The sequence below is a fragment of the Argopecten irradians genome, chromosome 2 (assembly GCF_041381155.1).
Source record: "Argopecten irradians isolate NY chromosome 2, Ai_NY, whole genome shotgun sequence".
Taxonomy (NCBI): Eukaryota; Metazoa; Mollusca; class Bivalvia; order Pectinida; family Pectinidae; genus Argopecten; species Argopecten irradians.
This window is the reverse complement of record NC_091135.1, coordinates 38,763,089-38,775,972: the sequence shown is the minus strand read 5'-3', so window position 1 is coordinate 38,775,972 and position 12,884 is coordinate 38,763,089. Positions and strand designations below refer to the sequence as shown.

The following is a 12,884-nucleotide window of genomic DNA, read 5'->3' as shown; positions in this document are numbered from 1 at the left end:
CCTTAATGCATATTTAAAAATCACATTGTTAGATTATTACAGCAAAACTCATGTTTTGATTTGTACCATTGTAGACACCGCGGATCCTTGAGGCTACAGAGAAAAGACAGGATCCAGCCAGTCCTATTCAGGAAGTGGTGAAGGAGGGCACTCTTCATCTTAAAACGGACATCACCGATGGAAAGGTACCATGTGTGGTGCATTTTGAACTCTCTGTTTTGTTAGGTTATAAATTATATACCTCTTATACGACGTCAGTGGTAATAGCTGATGTCAGGCGAGTTCTTGCGCTTTTTTGTTAATATGAGGAGCTCTGTGAAAAAGAATAAAAACACATTAATTGAATAAAAAAATTGACGAATGAAGAAAAAATATGAGTATTATATGGATATTTCTCTGTAAACAGTATTGACTTTAATTATAATGTGTTTATGTGTTACAGAGGAGTAGTGATCGGTCGTGGAAGCCCGTCTGGGTGGAGCTGAGAGGTCACGCCCTGTACTTACACAAGGAGAGGAAGGAAACTACTGGCGTGGTAAATATCCTAGTCTGTCTGATGATTGGTAGAAGATTTCACACCTTTGTTATTATCAACATATTCGCAAATACATACATTTACAATCAAGGGCACTGAATGACTGTTGTGCAGTCATTTACTTTTATACTTATACATTGATGAGTAACATTTGAATTCAAGCTCTCGCAACATCAGCTGAAAATTTGTATATCACAAAACAATAAAGTGGTTTACAGAAGATATTTTTTGGGGAATTCAGTTAGAAATGATGTCATTGCTCTGTCTTCAAACATTGAAGTTCATTGAGTTCAGGGTAACAACATCTAAGGGCACACTAATCTATTAATTCTAGTTAAATTTTAACTGTACTAGCCATGCACTTATTCTTCATTTTTTTAATGTTTTAAACTAAAAAAAGCCCAGAAATATTACAACCATGGTATTTATAGTCAGGAGGAAAATTTGTGTGATATGCAAAGATATTGTTCACATCATAAAAGATTTTTGTTCTTTTTTTATTCAGACGCATCCTTTCTCCTTCGAAGACCAGCCTGTCTCAATCAAGTCATCCATTGTCGACATTGCTTACGACTATACAAAGAAGAAAAATGTCTTCCGCCTGAAGACATTCAATGGCTCTGAGTATTTGTTCCAAGCAGACGAACATGATTCCATGTTGTCGTGGATACATGCGATACAAGAGAACAACGACCCAGACTCGGATGTAAGGACCGGTTCGAGGTGTAAAGTCAGGGTACAGTGTTCTCTATTGACTCTTGTTTTGGCTTCATGCACAACCTCATCAGCTTCTGGCTTGTGTGGACAGATCGAGATCAGTCAGAGAAAACAGCTCTCATGTTCATAAACTTCCTCTTCTTACACATTATCCCATCATCTTTTCATTGAATTCTGAAACTTATTCTTTGAAGTCATCCACATGATTTTCACAGAGATTAAACACTTATCAGACTTAATATATTTATTCTTCCCATCCTCCTCCATTGCTTCTTGCTCAATCCTGCCTTTTGTCTTTATAGTTTAAGGGAGACTTAATAGTCCATCTGGAAATTACTTTAAAATGGTTCTTTCCCTTTGCTTCAAAAAGTTTAGAAATGCTTTCATCAATGCTACTTCGCTGTAGGCTAGCTAGCTTTCCAGTGGATTTACAGAGGGCTAAAAGGGAATCAACTTTTAACTCTGAACCTGTTTTATAAATAAAAAAAAAATGTTTAGAAATCTTTTAACCCATAGTACACTGATCTTATTCAGATATCCCTGATGACTGCATTCTAATTTTCCTGTGATTAAAGTCTAAACAGACATGGTTTTTTATTTGCTTTGCAATGCTTTTATAATTTTGTCATTTCTTGGAGAAAAGTTGTCCTGCTTGCTTGTAGTGCTAGTATAACTGGAGTGTACATATGAGCTGCTCTTATGCTGGAAATAATTTTGATATTTAATGAAAGTTGTTATTCTATTGCTGTAAAATACTCTCAAAGAGAAGACAACTCTGTTCCACAGTTGTGCATTCCTTCAATTTCTAAATCAGACAATAGAAAATACTTTTTGTACCTGACTTTTCTTGTAGATATTGGATCATAATTATTATGTATTATATTGTAATTATTAATAACTGTAAATAAATCAATATGTAAACATATATACTTTTGAATTAGCTATATTGAATTGACAATAATGTTCAAGTATAAAGTCAGACAAATAAGAAAAATGAGAATATTGTCATTAACTTGTAGCCACATGTTTTGCTAGTGTTGTTTTTGTATGTGATTAACTGCCATATTAACATGTACACAAAACTTCCAAATTTTGTATAAGTTATATTGTCTATAATTAAATTGACGTATTAACTATATCACAGGAGAAAGGCTTGGCCAGTAAGGACCTGATCATCAGAAAGAGCAGTCAGTACGAATCGACTCAGCCCCCTCCCAGTGTGGCTGCTACCAAGACCTCGCCCCAGGCCCCACCCAAATCCACCAAAAAGTTACAGGTGCTTTCTCTGAAACCCAAGATACCGCACTCACCCAGCATGAAACGCAAGAAGGCTGAAAGCAAAGGTAAGAAAGAGATACATAAGGTAGAAAATATATATATATGCATTCTAACACCAACTTCCTTTTTATTGCTACTTAAATTCAAGGTTTTAAAGAAAAGTGAAGTTAATATGAATTCATAGAGATCAGCTTTCTTGAATTTTTTTGATTGGGAAATTCACAAAAGCAAATTACATGCGAAAGAATTCAAAGATGATAAATTATGAAACAAAATTACATTGCAAGGTGTCATATATTCAGTACTCTTATATTCCTTTTGTTGTTTTAGATGATAACACCAAGGCTAAGACACTTCGAGGGAAGCTGAAAAGCTTCCGTAAATATGGCGTGTTGGGATCTGGACATTCAGAAGAACATGAACAGTCGGGAATGTTTGGAGTCCCTCTGTCCTGCTGTATACCCTCTCCTAATAATGATGTAAGGGCTTTATACAAAAGTATAATGCTTAGCTTGTAGTTCTATCGTCTCTTGAGTGATCGAGGCGGTTAAACCATTTGCCTTTCACGTAGCCAGCCATGATTCGATCCTTGGCATGAACGTGAAAAGGTCAAGGGTCACCCCCCTTGATTATGCGAGTTTTCTCTGGGTACTCCGGTTTTTTCCTACAGGATCATATATTTAAGGTGCTCAGTAAGGGCTTTATACATTCCTCAGCTTGTGACTTTGTAATGAGAATTTGTGTACTTTGTAATGAGAATTTGTGTACTTTGTAATGAGAATTTGTGTACTTTGTAATAAGAATTTGTGTATTTTATCTTATGAAAATCTGTTCACTGTGATTATGAGAATATGTTTACTTCTGTAGTTCGTACCCCTGATTGTTGACCTGTGCACGAAAATCGTGGAAGCACGCGGTCTGGAGGTGACGGGGGTGTACAGAGTTCCTGGTAATTCTGCCGCTGTCAACCATATGCAGGAAGAACTCAACAAGGTGAGTCCAGTTCGTTATAAAGCTGACTCTTACATATTGTCTTCATAAGTTAAGGATTTTTTTGATACATGTACAATATGCCTATTTCATGAGTCCTTACTTAGCTTCAGGACATCAAACTAATCCACCTCTATCCATTGTTGAATTTATTTCAGAATACTTCTGCATACTGGTACATGAAATTGATTATGTTCTGTAGGGATAGCCTGGTATCATGAGGTGGTGCTATAGATATGTTACCTTAATAGTTATTTGATATTGTAATTTCTCTTTCAAATGGAGCTCTTTGAACAGATTGAAAACTCTGCCTTTTATAATGATACCATTAATTAATGTTGTGATTTGTCTACACAGGGTATCGATAACATGAATGTATGCCTTTTGGACGATACCATTAATTAATGTTGTGATTTGTCTTCACAGGGTATTGATAACATGAATGTGGACCATGAGAAGTGGTGCGATGTTAATGTTATCAGCAGTTTACTCAAAACCTTCTTCAGGAAGTTACCTGACCCACTTATCACCACAGGTAAAACTAATTAACATTTCAAATAGAAGTTTACAGGTATCAAATATATTCAATGAAGAGTTTTAATACTGTTTTAAGATTAGGGGTTCCTCTTGTGTGGATTTTGTAGATCTTTGGTACTGTTAAACTTGTCTTTGAAGACCATTTGTGATACAAAAAAAAGGTCTTAATAACCAAGTGTTCTTTATACAAAGGTCTTATAGTGTGGAACTGACCATTTCGGACCCAATAAAATGGTCTTTTAAACAGGTAGTTTTTATACAGAGGCAGTCTCTAAGGCAGGTTTTAATGTACTCATTCTGACACTACTCTGGGACCTGAGAAACCCACTGGTCTTATTAATAAGTTGTAGTGGCTTTATTCCTCAGCAAAGTATTTTATGATTTAGACATCAGCCACTACAATGAGCTGTAAGAACTAATCAGATTGTTTTGATTGTCAAATATATTGTATACTTTGCTGCTGACTTCTGAAATATATAAATTTTCTTTTCCGCAGAGTTGTACCAGAGCTTTATCAATGCCAATAGAACAGAGGACCCTGAGAGACGCATGCTCAAGGTTAAAAGGTTATTACATGACCTTCCTGAACATCATTTTGAGACTTTCAGACACCTTGCGGAACATCTCAATAAAGTTGCCTCGTATGACCAAGTCAATAAGGTGAGAATATTATGGGATAGAAAAGTAAAAATTGAACAAAGGGAAGTTACTCAAAAACAATTTATGACCAAGATATCGCATAAGAAATAAAATAAAGAAGATTATTAAAAGAGTTTGAATCTATTGGATTTTTTTTCTTGTATAAAGTTTGATATTACTAAGATAAAAGCAATTGAGATATTGCAGTTTCATAACTTTGGATGTATTTTAATTTCTTTTACAAAAATATTTGCCTGAACTTCATGAATTTTCGTATTCCATCCATCAAAATGTCAAATTTTTTCCAGTAGCTTACATATCAAAATGTCTAATAATAAATTAGTTAATATTTTAATGGGATTCAAATACAATAAAGCATATTTAAAGTAATCTTTTATTATTTGTAGATGGACACAAGAAATTTGGCTTTGATGTTTGGTCCTACATTGGTAAGACAGAATAATGACGACATGGCAACCATCGTCAAGGACATGTCTGACCAGTGTCGCATCGTCGAAAGTATCATATGTCATGTAAGTGTTTTGTCATATGGTGGTAAATATGTCAAGAGTGACATTCTTGCTTATCAGCAAGTAATATTCTTTACTTGTGAAGCTTAGTTTAGCCAAATCACAAATATTGAAGTCTTGACTTTCTTCATGATTTAGTGAACCAGGACTAAGAAGTTGGAAAATGAAATGTTTTTGGTTGTGATAATGCTGATGTTATATAAGGTAAAGGATGCTGCCTACAAACTATTGGCTTCCAATATAATCTTATATTATATCTTCAATTTCAGTATGAATGGTTCTTCAGCTCTTGGGATCAAGACAGTTATGTCCCCTTGGATGAGAATTACGAGGAAAATTCTCGTCCTTGTAACACTTCGTATTCAAAGATGTCATGCGATGATGATGGTAAGTTTTCATACAACCTTTGCAACCAGTTTTACATTGTGAAATATCTGTCCTCCTCCTATTTGTTTTAACCAATAATACTGAACATTCCTATTTACGAGTAAATCACTTATAACAATATCACATAATCCAGAGCACCCCAGTATTCTTGATTTACCACCCACCAATATCACATAATCGAGAACACCCCAGTCTTCTTGATTTACCACCCACCAAAATCACATAATCCAGAGCACCCCAGAATACTTGATTTACCTCCCACCAAAATCACATAATCCAGAGCACCCCAGAATACTTGATTTACCACCCACCAAAATCTGATTCCTCCACCAAAATCACATAATTCAGAGCAGAATACTTGCATCTCCCACCAAAATCACATAATCCAGAGCACCCCAGAATTCTTGATTTACCTCCCACCAAAAAAAATTTACAGCTTACTTTGATTGATTGATTTATTTTCTGATAAAGGATTTTGTATTTTCATCTATGAAAGAACTTGCGTTGTTTCCTTGACGAGAATATTATTTACTAAAATTGTTTATATATTTATACCAGATTTCTTGGTTAATATTTAAGAAAGTTTGAATCTGAAAAATATTTTTATCTATTTCAGACAATACAAACAATCCCAAATACATTGTGTCATCGTTTGTACAAGCAGCGAAGAATCGCATCAAGGGAGCTGACGAGGTGGACAATAGTCAAGCACCAACGCCTCCATATAGGGAGCGAAACATCGACCAGGAAGTCGCAAAACATCGCATGAAAACTCAAAACGAGACAACACAGAGCAGTCCAAACCTTACCACAGTGGTCAAAACAATGCCACAACAAATACAGGTGGTAGTACGCAAAACAGAAAACCCAAACGATCGTCGGATGGCAAAGTCTCAAGAGATTTTGGACCCAGATTGGGGGGAATATGTTGATACTGAGCGACAATCTCAAAGTATGATAATAAAACCGAGACATTACTCGGAAGATTCCCTCGATAAAAATGATGAAATGGAGTTGTCCTCCCACGGAGGTCTCAGTGGTGGTTTTAGTGTTAGTCGTGATACCATAGATCGTCTTCGGAAAATTGAAGAGGAAGCTAGATCTCTTCGTGAAAAGGAGGAAAAGAGGAGGAGAGATTTCGAAAGGAGAAAATTAGAACGACAGAAAGTTGAACAAGACATTCAGAGAACAAAAAAGGAAATAGAATATGAAGATAGTCAAAATGTTGATGATTTACTCAATTCACCATCAGTGTGGCACTCTGCTAGTGAACTTCATAGGTATTCGTCTGCTGGTCATGTGAGACAAGGTTCTGCTACTTCGGATTATTCCAGCGTGTCATCAGGGGCCGACATACACGGCGGTCCGTCGTGGCTCAAGTACAGCAGTACTTCGGACTTCCCTATTGGAAGCTCTACTGCAACTGGGGAAAAAATTTACAAGGACCCCAAATCTGGAGGCAAATATTTTGTGATACAAAGTGTGAATAGTGCTAAAGTTCCTCCAACCAAAAGGACAAATTCCTTGGAAACAATGTTAGAGACTGACGAAGAAACAAAGCCAAGGCATTACGCGAGAATCACAGCCAAGCGTGGGTCGGAAAAGCCCCGGTGGGCAACTAGGGAAAGTGGAGAATATATACGACGTTCTCGAGGAAACTTGAGTCGTAGTAATTCAGTGAGGAGAGGTTCGCTGGATTCTTTAATTGATCTGTTAGATAGACAAGATCAGAAGGTGTATGGCTACAACTCCTCTGATTCTGAGGACGGGTCAGATCTACTTAGCGACTTGACATCTACTTTTGATCAGAAGTTGAAGGTGTTGGTCAATCCAAAGTACAAACTTAACGGAAGCACAAGCCGACTCAACAAAAGTGATGGCTCTGGTTCCGTTGCCAGTGATAAAAGTGAGCGTAGTGAAAAAAATGAAAAAGAGACAAACGCTCACATGCGTCTTCCTCCTCAGCTTCCACTGGCAATGTGCAATAAGTTTGGTCTGTGTAGTAGCAATGACATGTTAGAGAAACAATATCGAGATCCCAGTCTACACCGGTCTCCCTTACAGAAGAGTGAGGCCAAGATTGGAATCGCGTATCGTTTTGAACGTACTCCCACAAACAGTCGGGAGAATATGGGCGGAGCGCCTGGTCAAGTGTCGGCCTCTCCTTATCCTGGTCATGCTACTGAACCACGCACAACATTCATGATGGTCAACCCCTCTCCAGTGACTGTCCTTGACCGTTCAGGTCGCCATTACTCGCCATCGGCTATCTCACAGGGCAGGAACTCCACCAAAGTTGACAGCAGTCGTGACATACGGCCAATTTCTAAATCTGAAAAAACTGAAGTGAATGTGTCTCTATCTAAACAGGCCAATCAACCCGGTGCTGAAAGACCGACTGCATTCACAAGAACTTTTGATATTTGTGGCAATGATAAAGCTTTAAAGGCCAGATCATCGAGTCCAGAGCCGACAAGAAAAGTGAAAAGGACAAAACGGAGACACACAGTAGGAAGTACCAATGATGAACACTTTCAGGCTCTGAGAACCCTGTCAAAGCCCAGGGACGAGCCCAAGATGTCAGCATGGGAACGACTTCAACCTAACGGAGGAAGAAACTCTCAAATTAGTGCTAACCAAAACCTTTTATCATGGATGCAAAATGAGCGTCTTCGTGCTAGTGTTCCAGATTTGTCTGGGGGAGTGACTGCCCATGGTAGCCCTTACTCATAATGCAAGTTGCTATACAAGCATACAACTGGCCTGTTGACAATGTAAATGGTTGTTTTATCTAAAGCATTAATAACCCTATTTTTTATTTGTGTGTTGCCATGATTTTACTCCAATATTTATTACAATTTCATGGTTTTACCTTAAGGTCGCCGGTTACCCTGCCATTGTATTACTACATGTAAAACTTTGTTATTTTACGCTGGATTTATAGAGATATAGCTTGTTAGGTCGCCATGGTCTTAATTTGGTTGCTTGTTAGATCGCCATGGTTTCAATTTGATTGCTTGTTAGGTTGCCATGGTGTCAATTGCTTGTTACATATTGCCATGGTTTCAATATTATAATAACTTGTTGACACGGTTTTAGTTATATTAACATGCCAGTGCTCTTTCAAAGTATATTTTTTCTGTAGATTTTAGCTTTTTACCTTACGATTACCAGTTTATAATGGAGATAAGTCTTGACTGTTCAATTTGTGTGGTTTTATCAGTGATTTCATCAGCTTATAGTATTTTTTTATTGCCATTTCGCCTTTTTTCGTAAAAAAAAATACTTCTTTAAGCTTTCGCCTATCATATATAGAATTTTCATTGTTTTCCCTTGTCATGTCATAAAAGATCTTGTAATTGTACATTTAAATTATAAAAGAGAAAACATACCTGACTTTGTTCTACTGATTACTAGATTTAGCATGGCTTGTATGATAATGATTAATTATGACTTCTCATACACATGGAGTGAAAGGCTTCAAACAGCAGATCAAACTTGACCGGCATCATAAAGGGTATATTTATTTAACATACCTTGTGGCCTATAGGTTCGTATCATACTAGCCTTTTAAAAAAAAAACAATTCAAAAATGGTCATTTATAGTAAATAATGTCATGAGTTAAAGACAGTGCAATGCAAATATTTATCTAGTGTGAACATGACGTCCCTGTGACTAACAGTATATGAATAAGACTTCCAAGCTTTTATTCAAAATTATACATTTGTTCATTGTAGACTGCAGTGCAGTTTTATAAGTTTGTTCTATCAGAAGATTTTTACGGTCCGAATATTTTCAATTCTGACATTAATGCTGGCCATTGTTTTTACTATGTGTTTTCAACACACCTTAGATGATGGTGCGTAATTTTATACGCCTTATAAATTATTTACCTTTCTGCTTCGATGAAAAATTGCTATTTAGTACAAATTAGACCTTAATTAAAATGACAAGTTTTCCTGTCGGAAAATATATTCTGTCACTCCTGGACATGATTTGACGTGAACACCAAGCACTTAAATTGCAGACAATAGTTTTAAAAACTTGCATAGCAATGCATCTGGTATTGGTATAGCACACGTGTTAGATTTAGGTCACCATACACATCAGTAGGCTTCTCTTTAACACTCAGTTTAATGTAAATCACAAGAATCTCTTGTATTCTGAGGAATAACTTTTATAGTTTGTTATTCAAAAAATGAAAACGGTGTGTCCCTGGCTGGTATGCTGCGTCAGATTTTAATCAGCAAGGGTTTTTTTATTCCTAACTAGTGAGTATTATACCTACAAGGTGTGGGCTGCATCTTGCCGCTAAATTAGTGCTGAATGTGTAGAATTTTTAAACTCTTCTATTTTACTATGAATAAGCATAATAACAGTACTAACAAGTTTTATGTACGTGACATCAGAGAGAGAGTGCGAGTTGTTTTTTTTTTCGAAATGGAGACAAATTTTAGATCAAATATCTCCATTAAGCAATTAACATCATTTCCATTATACAACTAAGGGGAGTAACTCCTGTAGTCTTTGCTTCTCATAACAGAAAGAGTATGGGGTGGAAAGTTTCAGAATGAATTTGATAAGGAAATGCATGAATTTATATACATTTTGTATTTAGATGTAAATTCTGAGACTTTCATCACAGGGGATGGTAGAGAATCACAGACATTATGTAGGTTTTTTTAAAGCCAATGCCTGTAATTTGCTACTGTTCCTTGTGTTTGTGTACAAACTGAAGGTGATGTAAATATGGACAAATTTTAGCAGTGCTCCAGTAAGCAAAAGTGTTTTACAATAAATATTTACATAGAATATTATATTGATAGTTTTGATATTGACTGCTTTTGTCTTTTACATTTTGGTGAATGCTAAGTTTATATAAAGCAAAAAAATATATATACATTTTCCTTCTTTTTGAAACATATATATACAATGTGAGAAAAAAATTTAATCTGTCAAAAAAGTTTGAAGTTTTTATTTTAAAGATCGAAAATGTTTTATCAGCTGATTGTTTAAAGTATGTATCGAAAACAAATTGAAAAAAAGGTAAATTAATAAATACATATGTACAAATATCAAATAAAAGGCATGAGCTTACTGTGTTTATACCATTTTAACATCTCTTCATCTCTAATGTAGAAAGTCTTCCATTTATCATGTATTTTTTCTTTTAATACAAAATCAGTTATATTTGTAATGTTAACATTCATATACAGTTAACATAGGTTAGCCAATAGTACAACTATTAAAATCTTGTGCAAACCAGGTTTGCTTATGATTAACCATGTTTGGTTTTATTAACCAGGTTAAGTGATGGTAAAGCAGGTTATGTTAATTCTGTTAACTTGTACAGTAAAGGTTAGATTGTGATGAGAGTACTAAAAACATACCAAAGAATGACATATTATATAGACTATCAGTGTTCTGTTTAGATAATGATGTACAGGCGAGCACTGGATAGTTGTACAAATGAAATCTTAAAAATGAAATCCTGTCTTTGTGGTTTTTGTTCTTGGATGAAATTAAATATAGTAAAACGGAGCTAATGCAAATGTGACAAGGCAAAATATTCTATTTATCAGATGATGGATTTGACTAAAGTACGTTTCTATGCATTAAGACATCCCAGACATGCATGGTGTAACAAATTACACACGACACAATGGATACTTCATCATACATGTTTTAACATCCAGGGTCATTTACTTTAAGTAAGGAAGTGTGAGGTTTATAGGGGGACAACTGACCAGTGGTCGGTACCTGGCAACAGTCCAACACGGGATCCAGACTTAAGAGGTGAAGGGCTGGTGGTAATTTGTCTGACATCTTAACCATAGGGTCATGATATTAGATATAAAACTGGATACAGAAACAAATTATATTCTTCCAATTTGAAGAGGCAAAGACTGAGGTGTTTTGGTGCATGATGACGTGTATAAAATGAACTCTTTAAAATTCTAAAATCTACCATACAGAAGCATGGGGAAACAAGTTACCTGTATAAAATATTAAAAATACACCATTGTTCCACTAAACAATGGATATAGCCAATACAATGGTTTGACGTTAAGTTTTGAAAGCAGTCCGTCGATAACAAATCGTGACTGATTTAGAAAAAAAATCTTTTCAAATGGGTTGCAAACAACAAATAACACGAAAATAATGAAATAGTCAAATGTCGGTTTAAAGATGTTCCGCTGCCTACAGAGCATAAATGACACTCAGCAGATACAACTGATTTATACTGTTATAACATGTAATTTATTAATTAACTAAGTTACAGGGTAGATATAGGAAATGGGGTACATTGTAGGTTATTATCAATAATAATTCGGACTGCCTTTGTAATATTAAGTTAGCATAATTTTCTAAATCTGCATCTCCTCTTAGTAATGTATCTAATGTGATGTCACCGGGGTACCAATGAAGATCGATAATGTGATATTTTGGGCATGTAAGGAAAAAGTGATAAGAGTCTTCGCACGTGAATCGGCAAAAGATTGGATCTGAAAAGATCGTAATTCAAAGTACTTGCTCTATTTCTTAATCTACAATGGAGAATATTAAGCCGTCTAGTACAAAAATTTAGAAAACACAAATCGGTTTCTGGAAAGAATGATTTACTTAAATTTGATTTGAAGGAATTTAAAGTTGGAGAATTTCTAATAGATATACAAAATGTATCTAAATTATTTCAAAGAGAAGAAGTCGAAGGAGAGGAGGAGTTTAATGTGCGTTAGAGTCTATAACGATGTTGCCTCAAGTCCTGGAAATTTCTTAGGTCATAGTTTGTCAGAATATCGATGTTTTCTGGTAAGATATCACATAAATATGAGGGAGCTATGTTATGTTTTATATTATAAAAGAGGGTTAATTTGTCTTATTTCTCTCCGTTTAGATAATGGAAGCCATCCAATTTCTTTTTAAATAAACTCTGTTTTGGTATATATTGGTAGTCCTGTAATAATACGAGCGGCATCAAGTTGTAAATTTTAAAGATTATTAGAGTAAATGTTGATAACACAAGTATTGTACAATATAATGATAAATACGGTGATATTATCAAAAACGACTGCATTTTTCTATTCCTCAGCATACCATTACTGCCTTCTCTTCAGCTAACTTCAGCCACAGGTTTACGACGCGCGCGCAAAAAAAAAAAAAAAAAAAAAAAAAATTTTTAGCATTTTGTATTTTTTTTTTGCGCGCGCGCGTCGTAAACCTGTGCTTCAGCATCACCTATCATATTTCAAGCTCACCGTCGACTAGT

At 35.5% G+C, this 12,884-nt stretch overlaps 2 protein-coding genes across 10 annotated transcripts in view; both read left to right on the top strand.

The window, feature by feature from the left end:
* Positions 1–11,103, top strand: part of LOC138315420 (rho GTPase-activating protein 23-like) — a 65,425-nt gene extending 54,322 nt beyond the window's left edge. For 8 of the 9 annotated variants that reach the window (XM_069256429.1, XM_069256431.1, XM_069256432.1 and 5 more), the window contains exons 9-19: positions 75–185; positions 443–535; positions 1,041–1,271; positions 2,397–2,595; positions 2,861–3,009; positions 3,398–3,523; positions 3,947–4,055; positions 4,554–4,717; positions 5,104–5,229; positions 5,496–5,613; positions 6,230–11,103. In XM_069256429.1, the coding sequence (XP_069112530.1) occupies positions 75–185; positions 443–535; positions 1,041–1,271; positions 2,397–2,595; positions 2,861–3,009; positions 3,398–3,523; positions 3,947–4,055; positions 4,554–4,717; positions 5,104–5,229; positions 5,496–5,613; positions 6,230–8,346 (3,543 nt within the window). In that variant the 3' untranslated portion in view covers positions 8,347–11,103. The remainder of the gene's footprint in view (positions 1–74; positions 186–442; positions 536–1,040; positions 1,272–2,396; positions 2,596–2,860; positions 3,010–3,397; positions 3,524–3,946; positions 4,056–4,553; positions 4,718–5,103; positions 5,230–5,495; positions 5,614–6,229) is intronic. The other variant, XM_069256426.1, reaches the window with a different exon arrangement.
* LOC138315422 (cyclin-dependent kinase 10-like) overlaps positions 1–12,884 on the top strand; it is a 274,004-nt gene that overhangs the window by 59,122 nt on the left and 201,998 nt on the right. The window lies entirely within an intron of this gene.